Source organism: Dipodomys merriami, unplaced genomic scaffold (genome assembly GCF_024711535.1).
Source record: "Dipodomys merriami isolate MVZ:Mamm:240054 unplaced genomic scaffold, mDipMer1.0.p SCAF_699, whole genome shotgun sequence".
Taxonomy (NCBI): domain Eukaryota; kingdom Metazoa; phylum Chordata; class Mammalia; order Rodentia; family Heteromyidae; genus Dipodomys; species Dipodomys merriami.
Window position 1 is genome coordinate 78,774 of NW_027206289.1, and position 11,866 is coordinate 90,639.

The 11,866-nt window shown below is 47.6% G+C and overlaps 1 protein-coding gene across 1 annotated transcript; it reads left to right on the forward strand.

The window, feature by feature from the left end:
- Positions 1–8,245: 8,245 nt before the first annotated feature.
- Hoxc4 (homeobox C4) lies at positions 8,246–10,696 on the forward strand. Its single transcript, XM_070006134.1, has 2 exons — positions 8,246–8,991; positions 9,513–10,696. The coding sequence occupies exons 1-2, from the start codon at positions 8,553–8,555 to the stop codon at positions 9,866–9,868; spliced, it is 795 nt and encodes a 264-aa protein (XP_069862235.1). The 5' UTR covers positions 8,246–8,552; the 3' UTR covers positions 9,869–10,696.
- Positions 10,697–11,866: the final 1,170 nt, after the last annotated feature.

The window sequence follows — 11,866 nt, forward strand, 5'->3', positions numbered from 1 at the left end:
AAGGATATAACCCATAAAGTAGCTACTTATTAAAGCCACACATGTAGAGAACTTGATAGTCATTACAGTTTTTCTGTAAACTTAAACAACTAGTTGAAATAGAGTCTATGTTGAAATAGAATTGCGCAGTGCACATATCTGAGTTTAAGGGCGTAGATCTCCCTCCAGAAAGACTCAAACTTACTGCATCTCTGTTTCCCTCTCTTTCCTCTTTCTCTGTTCTCTATAAAGAAATATCCTGGTGCGGGTGGGGTAGAGTATCTTTTAGATACTCTGCCTATTAAAACAGGCCATTTTAGTCTCTTGCTTCCACCTCTAGTTCAACAGTGTCATCTGGTCCTTGAAAACCTACTCTAGAGATCCCATCCTTTCTCTAGGCTGTCTCTGTGGCCTGAGACCCCCAATCTAAACTCCTCAACTTGCAAGTACCTCTCAAGGCAGTCATTTAAAAACAAATGGGAGCTCTCCATAAGCAAAAGCAAGAATCTCCTGGTGCAACTCCCCCCCCCCCACAACAGGTTTTTAAATTTTAAAGAAAAGAGTATTTAAGCCTTAACTGTCCGTTTTCTGGAGGGTGCCCAAATGATGCCAGGGTGACTGTACAAGCCATTGGTACCCCCTTTCCAATTGCTCATGGTGCCCAGAGCCCAATTAAGCCTGCCGCCTTCGCTCCCCACAGCCCGCTCTTATCGGCGGGATTGATGCCTTCTCGGCTCCTCTATATCATTTCCAAGATTTTTTCTGTCCAAGTCCTCGGCTCCTTTGGCTTTGGCGGCTTTGACTAATGATCGCTACAGATGCCAGCGTCTCCAGAATCCTAATAGCCAGCCAGGCGGACTCTTATTTACCCGGCAACATTGCTGTGGGGGGAAGGGTTTTTTTATTTTTTGTAGGGGGGAAGTAATTGGGGTGTTATAAGGACAGTGGACAGGGAGAGGATTGTGACCACTTCAAGCTTTGCTGAACTTCTGCAGTGAAGACAGCATTCTAACCCCCTCCTCTCCACGAGGTGGGACATATATATAATCATAAAATATTGCTACCAATAACTCATTGCTACTTCGTTAGGAAGGATCAAAGAATGAACAGGACGCGGGAGAATCAACAGAGAAGTGTTTATTAGCTGTAAATAAATGAGAGATTAAGCGGAAACCCAGCAGTTTAGGGAGGAAAAGAGTTTCCCCTTCCGGATGAGAAAAGGGAAAAAGGTCAGCCACGGTGGGACCAAGAGAGTCCCTGTTCTTCAGTCTTGTCTTCCACTTTCTCTCCCAATTAAATCTCATAAATTAAAATCTCATAGATGAACATTTCCCTTGCTTCGCCTCACCTTCAGATCCTTGCGATGCAGCAGAGGGTCTATTCCTGGATGTAGATGCCCGCACCCATCCCCGGAGATGACCCGGCGGGCCGGGTGCCCGCTGGGGCTGGCAGGGCAAGGTGGGCTGGATCTGCGAAAGGGGAAGTGTAGGGTGAAAATTGCCTACTGAGTGTTAAAGGGCTCCCGCATCCAGGATTGCTAGCCCTTTGACCCCACTGGCGGCGCTTACTCGCAGAAAGTTGTGGCCGAATTCGCTTCTCTTGGCGCTTCGCGTCCGTCTGCGCGCGGCCCAGGTGTTTGCTCCAGGGGCTGGGGCTCCCTCCGAGCCTGCTTCCTCCGATCTTCGTCCACACCTTTTTCGGGTGAAATTTGAAAGAAAGAAAGAAAAAAAAAAACACCCAACAACACAAAAACGCAGAAATCCCAGCTTTAAGGCCAGGCATGAAATGATCACGCACACAGGGACGGCTTGATGGTTTGTGGCCGTTGTTTTCAATCAGGAATAATGGAGCACAAAATAATTAAGAAAGGCAAATGGGCAAGACCACAGAACTACCAGAGTCCGGCGCCTTGGGGCGGCTGCAGACCTGGCCTCACTGAATAATAACGATGACAAGGCCATTTCGTTGGAATGTAGGGAGAAGCAGCCGCGGGACCCCGACCCAAGCAGAACCGACGCGCGCCCACCGCCCACAGACACTCTCTGAATTACAACCCGTCAGGAGGACTCGCACATACAAAAGAGGAGCCGAAAGATTTAAATAGTCCGAGGTTGAGGCGTCCCGAAGAGGCCCAAGCGAAAATCAATCAAGTAATTAAAACCGGGAAGGGACCAGCGCCCGCCGCGCCTGGGGGTCTGGGATTCGGAAGAGGTGACCAAGGTGCTGGTCAAAGTCGGGCGAGAGCGGTGGCTGGCGTGGAGATCAGATCTGCCGCCGCTGGAGCGCGTTGGGGCTGCGGGAAGTTTATTACAGATCGCTATTGATCTCTGCTTGTCTGGCAAGGGTAGTGTGTATTCCTTTCCCAAGCAGGATCCTGAAGCCACCCATGACCCCTAATCCGGCTTTTATGGGGTTGGCATCCGCAGTTGTATTTGAAGATTGTTCCCCAAATCTCAATAGTGCCTCGCATCTGTGAGACAAGTTTGTGGGAAAATTCCAGCACTGAATGCCTCTGGGTGTGAGGGAACAGAGCGAGTGTATGTATAGCATCCCAGTTTCACACACTTCAATATTTCCTTAGGCCTTCATCCCTAACCCAAGATTCAGGTGCTATCTTAGAATGATTCCCGTTCTACAGGCAGAGGCTTGCAAGAGGATGGGAGGTCAATGGCCTTATAAAGGAGGAACTTTAGGCCGAGCAAACAAACACCTTTAGGTAGGGAAAAAGAACCATTCCTGGAAGAAGAAAATAAGGCTCACGGGGGAAACTGTTTGGTGATGGCAGAAAGGCATTCTTGTTTATTACTGAGGTTAGTAATGGTAATGAGCTGCAAAGGGCGAGGAGATTTTTCGTCTCCTCGCAGAGGCTTCTCTGGAGGAGCCAAGGGCTCCCTAACTTGGCCATGTGTAGGAAGAATAAAATAAAGACCTTCTTTCCCTTCCTTTCTCATTCTTTGAGAGCACCAGAAAAAAGGGAAACCTTATAACATTTTATCACCATCTCTCCTCTCTCCTGCTTCTGTTCTCCCTTACCCTCTTTAGTTTATTAACATATTCTGCTCTTTGGTCTTTGCGCTTTGGAGGAGAAGAGAACCTCCTCTTTAGGAAAGAGCAGCCTTCCTCAAGCTATTACCCAACCCTGTCCTCACACACTCTGTGACACCAGAGTGGATCCAGATTCTCTTGCCTACTCCATGGAATTTTCCTTCTATCTTCAGCCTTTCCAAGTCTCTTCTTCCTTGGTCCTGGGTATTTGATCCCATGAATCTCTGGGAGCTTAAGAGGCCAAGAACACTTTGAAGTCCTTCATTAACTCCTCAGAGAGTCTAGAAACTTTCCTCAATTTTGGGGACACCAGGCCAGGGAACTCTCTATAAACCTAGAACAGACTAATTTCTAAGTCTTTTCAGATCACATTTAGGCTCCTATAAAAGTCCTCCTTCCAACATGGAACTTTAGGTTTTAAACCTCCAGCAGAACAAGCTTCCTGAATCTACAGGTCAGATTTTCCAAAAACAATAATATTAATAAAAAGTAATGCATCAGTGAGAGAAAGGGATATCTCAATCCAAATTTTAAAGAGTATATAATCCAGTAGGATTGGATAGGAATGGGGTGTGTGTATTGGGGGGGGGTAGAGGAGAGAAATCACTGAAGCTGGGATGAGCCAAGAGGGTGGGGGAATCCAACCTCTAACTAACAATTTCTCCAGCATAAAAATGAAACATCAAATTCGTTAGCCCAGGGCCTTCATTTTTCCCCTTCCACATTATAACTAGTTATTGAACTCGCTGGAAGATCTAAAGGCCATTTGCGAAGAGACAAATTTCAATGGAGTTTCCCCATCAATAACCCCATGGCAGTGACCTATTGGAACAAGTCAAACACCCGAGGTGAAATGCAGGTCACTCTGTCTAACCAATATTAAAATGCGGCCACTTTTTAAAAAGCCACTTTAAACGAGATTTGAGGAAAATTGAATTCCAAGGAAGCCAAGGCAAGGCGGGGGAAATACACGAGAGGACCTTGACTATGGTCTCCCAACAAACAAGAAAAATTCATCTTTAATATTTTAAAGGGGGGCAAATTAACATTCTATGATTGCTTTTTTTTTTTTGAGACTATAAGCAATTTCAGGAGGAAAAAAAGGTTGAGTATTTTCTGGTGACATGTCCGGGTTATTAAAATCATTTTAGACCAATTCATTACTTTTACTGACAAGAGATTTAAGGAAAAAAATCAATTAAGCATTTGCATATTCTTTTGCATACATTAGCCCTGCCTGCTGGCATTAGGAAGGGACAAAAACACACATATACTCATGTACACACAGATACATGCACAAAGGAAAAAAAATGGTTTGAGTCTTGTTTCAGTTTGGGGGTTTTTAAGTTGCCCCAGGGAGAAAAAAAAATCAAAATGAAATGAATTGCCTGATTGCATACCATCTCAAAGTCAATTTACTTGAGGAACAAGGAAAGAGACATGTTGTAATTTTTAATCCTTAAAGCAACAACAACACATACACATGCAAAAAGAACACTGCACTTTGGAGAGTAGGGAAGGAATGACCCTCATTTTCCTTTTTTTTTTTTCTTTCCAAATCTTGATTTGGTTCTTCCATTTATTTTTTCTCTCTCAGAAAACCCAGAGAGTATGAGAGGTGAGATTTTTTTTTTTTAATGCAGCACAGAATCTGTGGAGCCGCTGAGCTCTCTCAGCCGGCAGCTTGTTACTGGGAAGGGGTGGGGGGAATATGGGTTATCCAACGGTCAGTATGGTAATCTGGACACAATAAGGCCTCACACACAATGGACACATATTTTTCTTCAGTGGTGTCAGAAGGGAAGCGCTTTGTACTGAAACATGTTTCCGAAAGAGAAACCAGATCGAGATTTAGAAAGGAGTGGGGTGTGGGATGTCGTGTGGAGGGAATTTGGATGCTAGCAAAAGATAGAAAAAATGTAAAAATAAAATTGGGACAGAGTGAAGTGGGGAGGCAGTGGGGAGGTGGAGGACTTTTGGCTGTCAAGGAGGCTGGCTGGAGAAGCACAAAAGATAGGACCAGATACTAAGGTTCATCATAAGCAAGTACCCCCAGCCTATTACCATTAAGCCATTGCTAAATACTGGAGCCCCCTGATAGGATTTGGTTCCCATGCATGTAATAATGTCCAGGTAAAAATGTTTGTGTGTATATGTGTGGAGAAGTATTTTATCCATGCAATAGGTTGCTTCCTTGCCAGCAAGCTATAAGAGCCCAAAGATAGCTTTATGTTGTTGGTTTGGGAATTTGTTTTTTATTGATGTAGATTAATGTGAGCACACTTGGAAAAATCTTCTAGATTTCACTTCCTGAATCTCTATGTTAAATTTTTTTTTTTTTTTTTTTTGCTGTATAAACCTTTGGTGGAAACCCCATGTACTTAGGGCTGCAGCAGAGGTATTTAGTAGTTTGGTAAATATGAGTACCATGTATGCATATCTATTGAGAACCATAATAACCAAAGAAAGACTAGACCTTTAGTGGAAAGCATCTGAGCCCTCTGTGTCTGCTCACTCAGACTAGTCCCAAAAGGGTCTCCTGACCCACTTGCAGAAGCTTAGAAACCTGGGAGGATGGGTAATATCTTAGGAAGGGCACCCTAATTAGGCCATGGTGGTGAGAGTTGAAGAAAAGAGGGTTGAGACTGGGAACAGGGCTATAGAAAGAAGGTAGAAGGGAGCAGGGCTGGGAGGAAAGGAGCCAGCAGGCAGCTCACCTTTCCAGGTGAAGAAAAGCATATTCCCATCTGGGGCCAGGTAGGGCTGCCTCCTTCAGGTGTTGGCCTAGAAAGGAGATTGGGATTGAGGCTACAATAGCCTTTCCCTCTCTTACCTATATTCTCTACCTTTTCAGATCTGTCTGGAGCTATGGATCTCCCCCATGGGGTAATCTGGGGCTATCGTTTAGATATGTGAAGCTCAGGATTTAGTACTGACTTCCCTGGGTCCAATTCTAGCAACTTGCAATATATCTGTCCCCCCCCCAACCAATTACAAAGAAAATGAAAAACCTTCACACCATTTCCCAGCATCTCCAACCAAACAGCTGCCTTCCCTTTGCTCACAGCCTCAAGTTCCTCTACCAACCAAACAGCTTCTCACTCCTCACATTCAGAGGGTCCCCAGAGCAAGGGTCTCCCATCTACTATAGGAGTGTGACATCTGTAAGAAATTTGGGGGGGGCCTCCAGGGAACTACTGTTCCCTCACTCTGTCTATGATAGGGGATCCTATCCTCTGGGGGGGAGAGATTATAGAAGACACCCCCCATAGGCTGGGCTGGGTGGGGGTTAAGCCCCAAAATAGGGCAGGCAGCCAGGGGCATCTTGGGGCATCTCCTGTGGCCCAGGCACCTTCTCACTATAGCCCTCAGGATGAGCCCTAATTTGAATGCGGGGGACCCTCTTCCACATCCCAAGGTTGTGAGAGGAGGTTGGGAAACTCCTGCTTTCACCCTCCCTCTGTCAGGGCTTTATATATATATATATATTTTTTTTCCTTTCCCCTCCTCATTCACTTAATTGCAGATGTTCTAATTAAACCCTCAAATAGTTGTTATGCCGTTTTAAAAGGTACTTATTCAAGTGTCAACCAGGCTGGGCTGGGAGGAGGCAGCGGAGGGCGGCGAATTAAAGGTAGATTGACTAATCACGGCGGCGATCATAATAATAAAATCAGAGGGAAAAAAATCACATTACGACTTTTCGTGGAAAGGAGGGAGCAGGCAGGCAGCGGCCGCCAGCCCTGCGCCGCCGCCGACACAAAGAGTGCGGGCGATTCCCCGAGACTGATTTATGACGTTTTACAGCCCTATAAAAGCTGTAGCGACGAGGCAAGCGCTCCTACCACCGCTGGCAGATTTAGTCTAATAAATAAAACATAAACAGTTAACTTTATGTGTCACTTTTATTGTTATCAAGTAAAATATAGCCAAGCCTCGGCAAGCTATGATTTTAAACTATAATTGTTATCAAGTACAACAAGGGGACCTAGCTCCCTCCCTGGGCTTTCCCTTCTGCTGCACCCCCCTACCCCCCTATCCCGTCCCCCCCCAACTCTGACTTATGGATGATCAGTTAATTGGAATCAGTAGCATGACGTGACCACCCCTAGCTGAGGGAGGGGAGCTGAGAAAGCAGCTCTTCTTTGCTCCCTCCCTCCCCTGTGACCCTGCTTCCCCCCCCCCAAAAAAACCCTGGGTATTTCCTGTGAGTGGGTAGCAGAGGGAGAGGGTGGGTATGAGGCCTGCCCCCCCCAGGTCCGCTTTGCCTCCCCATCTCCGTGACCTCACCCCTCCTTTTTGGAAGACAGCCTAGAGTTGGCCCTGGGGAATATGTGTTTACATGTAAACACACGTGTTACATAGATACATCCCTGGCCGGAAGCAAGTAGGCTCTACCCACACAGGCCTTACTCTGCTCTAGATCTACTCTTTATGGGGATGGACAAAAGAAGAATTCTCAGGGCTTTGGCTGGGCACCATCACAGGGCACTGACACCTGGCAGAAAGCGCCCTTCTTTACCAGAGCTTCTTAGAGCCAGTCTGGAAGGTAGCTGTCAGCCACAGCAGGACAGGCAGCGTGGAGAGTGGAAATCGGAGGCAGCAACAGCAGAGGTCCTGCAGTGCTCTGGGGCAGGGGCAGGGGCAGGGGCAGGGAGGGTCAGTGGGTAGCCAGGGGAGGCGAGGCTTCTCTGTACTCTGCTTTTGCCAACCACTTCCTGTCTCTCTTCAGAGGGGCCACAACCCCCCAGACCTCCAGAAATGACGTCAGAATCATTTGCATCCCGCTGCCTCTACCTGCCTGGTCCAGCTGGGACCCTGCCTCGCCTGCCCCAAGGCCAGAGGGTTGGGTGAGTGTGTAGGGAAGGGGGAGGCTGGACCATTGGATGTTGTGGGGGTACCCCCAGGCTCTTCAGCCTCTTGGGCTCAGCCTGGGGCCCTCTCCATCCAACCTCCACTCCAGTCCTCATCCAACTTCCTCTTCCTGCGAAAGAGGGGCGCTGCCCGGTGACCTACTACACAAGCTGAAACAGGCTCGCCATGAATGGAAAGCGCTGGAAAATCATTGGAGCCAAGGCCCACCGGGCCCGCTGGAGGCCGGCGAGGAGAGACCCTGGATGGGGGCTGAATCACTGTCTCACGCCAGCACCCCTCCCCACCTCCTCATCCCAGTGCCCAGGCTTTTGGAGGGCAGCTGGGAGCTTCTCATCTCCTTTTGCAGAGAAAGGTTGTCAGTCTGGTGGGGTGTGTACTGGTGGGTACCCCCAGCACCCCCTACCAGCTATTCGCACCTCACACCCCCCACCCCCACCCACAGCAACAGCAGCAGCAGCACCACACACACAAAAAATTGGATACATTTTGAATAAAGCGATTCGGTTCCTTATCCGGGGACTGGGTTGCTCCGTGTGATTGGCCGGCGGAGTCACATGGTGAAAGTAACTTTACAGGGTCGCTAGCTAGTAGGAGGGCTTTATGGAGCAGAAAAACGACAAAGCGAGAAAAATTATTTTCCACTCCAGAAATTAATGATCATGAGCTCGTATTTGATGGACTCTAACTACATCGATCCGAAATTTCCTCCATGCGAAGAATATTCGCAAAATAGCTACATCCCTGAACACAGTCCGGAATATTACGGCCGGACCAGGGAATCGGGATTCCAGCATCACCATCAGGAGCTGTACCCACCACCGCCTCCGCGCCCTAGCTACCCCGAGCGTCAATATAGCTGCACCAGTCTCCAGGGGCCGGGCAATTCGCGAGGCCACGGGCCGGCCCAGGCGGGCCACCATCACCCCGAGAAATCGCAGCCGCTCTGCGAGCCGGCGCCCCTCTCAGGCGCCTCCGCCTCCCCGTCCCCAGCCCCGCCAGCCTGCAGCCAGCCAGCCCCCGACCATCCCTCCAGCGCCGCCAGCAAGCAACCCATAGTCTATCCATGGATGAAAAAAATTCACGTTAGCACGGGTAGGCAACTTTGCTTTTTTGCTCCCTACCCTCCCTCCCCTCTTTTTTTTTTTCCCCCGGCGCTCCCCACCCTCTCTGGCCCCCTCCGGCCCCCTGTCCTCCTTTCTCTCCTTTCCCCCTCTCTCTCTCTCCAGGAGCGACTCTGGGTTAGCACAATTGAACTGGATTTACGAGCGAGAATGGGTAATTACATCCCCCATAAATTTTATGGCTTAGCTACTCTGGGCAGTCCGAGCCATGTGCTACGATCTGTTATGTATGTGTGAAAACTATGCTCGCTTTCTAAGGGCGCATAAATAATTCAGTGTCGTTACAATGAGGATTCCCCTCTTATTACACTACAAAGTCTCCAGCTCCTTCAACTTCTTTATAACCCATTTAGGTTGATGACTTAATTCTCACCAATCCCTCCTCCTGTTCCTCAAAGCTGAGGATGGGGTGGAGGGTGGGGGGGCGGGGAACCTGATGCCTCTGAACCCCACTATTTGCTTTCCCCCCATTCCCCCCTCCCTCCCCCCCAGTGAACCCCAATTATAACGGAGGGGAGCCCAAGCGCTCGAGGACAGCCTACACTCGGCAGCAAGTCCTGGAATTAGAGAAAGAGTTTCATTACAACCGCTACCTGACCCGAAGGAGAAGGATCGAGATCGCCCACTCGCTGTGCCTATCTGAGAGGCAGATCAAAATCTGGTTCCAAAACCGTCGCATGAAATGGAAGAAGGACCACCGACTCCCCAACACCAAAGTCAGGTCAGCGCCCCCGGCGGGCGCTGCGCCCAGCACCCTCTCTGCAGCCACCCCGGGCACTTCTGAAGACCACTCCCAGAGCGCCACGCCGCCGGAGCAGCAACGGGCAGAGGATATTACCAGGTTATAAAACATAACTCACACCCCTGCCCCCACCCCATGCCCCCCATCCTCCCCCCACACACAAATTGACTCTTATTTATAGAATTTAATATATAAATATATATTTTTGGTTCTTTTTCTCTCTTCCTCCTGCCTCCTCCCTTGTTAATTCCAAACAGACAAAACAGATAAACAAACAAGCCCCCAACCCTTCTCTCCCTTCCACTGTTAAAGACCCTTTTAAGCATGTGATGTCTTAGCATGGTACCTGCTGTTTTGTTTTTATTTTTAAGGCCATTTGGGGAGGGTTATTTATTTTTAAGGGGAAAAAAAGCTGCAAGAATTATATATTGCAAGGCACGATGGTCTGTCTGGTTTGGGGGAATTTCAGGAGAAATGAGGAAAAGAAAAAAGGAAAGGGAGATTTTTAAGCCAATTCTCCTCCTCCTCCTCCTCCTCCACCTCCTCCTCCCCCCCCCCTCTTTCCTTAGGCCTTTTGCATTGAAAATGCACCAGGGGAGGTTAGTGAGGGGGAAGTCATTTTAAGGAGAACAAAGCTATGAAGTTCTTTTGTATTATTGTTGGGGGGGGTGGAAGGAGGGGGGAGGACAGAAGACAAAGCTAAATGCATCTGGAGAGCCTCTCAGAGCTGTTCAGTTTAAGGAGCCAAAAGAAAATCAAAATGAACTTTCAGTTCAGAGAGGCAGTCTATAGGTAGAATCTCCCTGTCCCCCCTCCCAACATTCCCATCGTGGTTATTGTGTTTTTGGACTGAATTTACTTGATTATTGTAAAACTTGCAATAAAGAATTTTAGTGTCGATGTGAAATGCCCCGTGATCAATAATAAACCAGTGGCTGTGAATTAGTTTTACGTCAATGTCTGATGGTTTCTTTTTCTTCCTTTCCTACTGGCCTGGTAACATCCTACCTTCTATAAAGTTGCCTAAGTTTACTCTAAGCAAACACATAAACCTTAACTCTTAACTTCAGCTTTCCAGTGTCTTTAAAAGAACCAATCAGGAAGGAGTCTGGAGTAAAGGATATGGAAAATTGTGGCTAAATTCTTGTGTCTCCTCTCTCTGAGTCTGCAGAGAAGCCAGATTTGGAGGGTGAAGCTTGGGGGGGAGATGTCCTCACTTTTCCATAGTTAGACACAGACTTTTCACTTCTCTTTCCTTCTCCTTTCTCTCTGTCCAGTAGGCCTGTCTAATCTGTAGACTGGAAGGCAAATTGAGGGAATAGAAAGAAGAAAAGTTTTCATCTCTTAGAGCTCCTTGGGATGAAAAGATTGTAGGAGATGTCCCACTCCTCCATTTGCATTCTCCTTAAAAGAAGAAAGGTTTTTGAGTTGATGATTCTGAAGCAGCCAAGTGACCTGTCAGGATGCCATCTCTGTTTGTTTAGACTTGGAAAAAAAAGGGTGAAGTGGAGGCCAGAGGCCTGGGAGGCCCCCTTGCATGAGTAGGCCTCAAAGGCTAATGCCAGGAGATAATGAAGGACTTTCATGTTTTTGTGTAACTTTTATCTTGGACCTGCCAGGTGTTAAGAAAGAGACTCTGAGAGAGGCCAGCACCACCTCCCCATTCCTATAAAACCTAGCAGGTCCTAGCAGAGCTTGGTTATAGACTGAACAATGTACTACTCAGGCTATAAAATAAAAGTAAATAAATAGTTTTCTTGGGGTTAAGGAAAAAGTACTAGCATGGACTCACCTGAAGAATTAATTCATGCCAAAAGCCCCCCAGATAATTTGGGTCCTGTTAGAGCAGGCCCTAGATTAACCTACTTACTTCTCTCTCTGTCTCTGTCTCTCTGTCTCTCTGTCTTTCTTCTTTTTTGGTGGGAGGGAATAGTTGTTTAGTTCCCCCCCCCCAGGCAATTTATACAAATTTAGGTAAAGGACAATGAGAAGTAGGAAACAGGAAGAAACAATCAGGAGTACATAGGGATATCCCTCCTCTATCCCAAATTCTAAAGCGAAAGGCATCAGCAGGTTAGGGCTATCAGTCTGTGAAAATCTGTTT

Coding starts and splice junctions, on each gene's coding strand:
- Hoxc4 (XM_070006134.1), top strand. CDS start 8,553: ATGATCATGAGCTCGTATTTGATGGACTCTAACTACATCGATCCGAAA. Junction 8,992..9,512: donor AAAAATTCACGTTAGCACGG/GTAGGCAACTTT, acceptor CCTCCCCCCCAG/TGAACCCCAATTATAACGGA.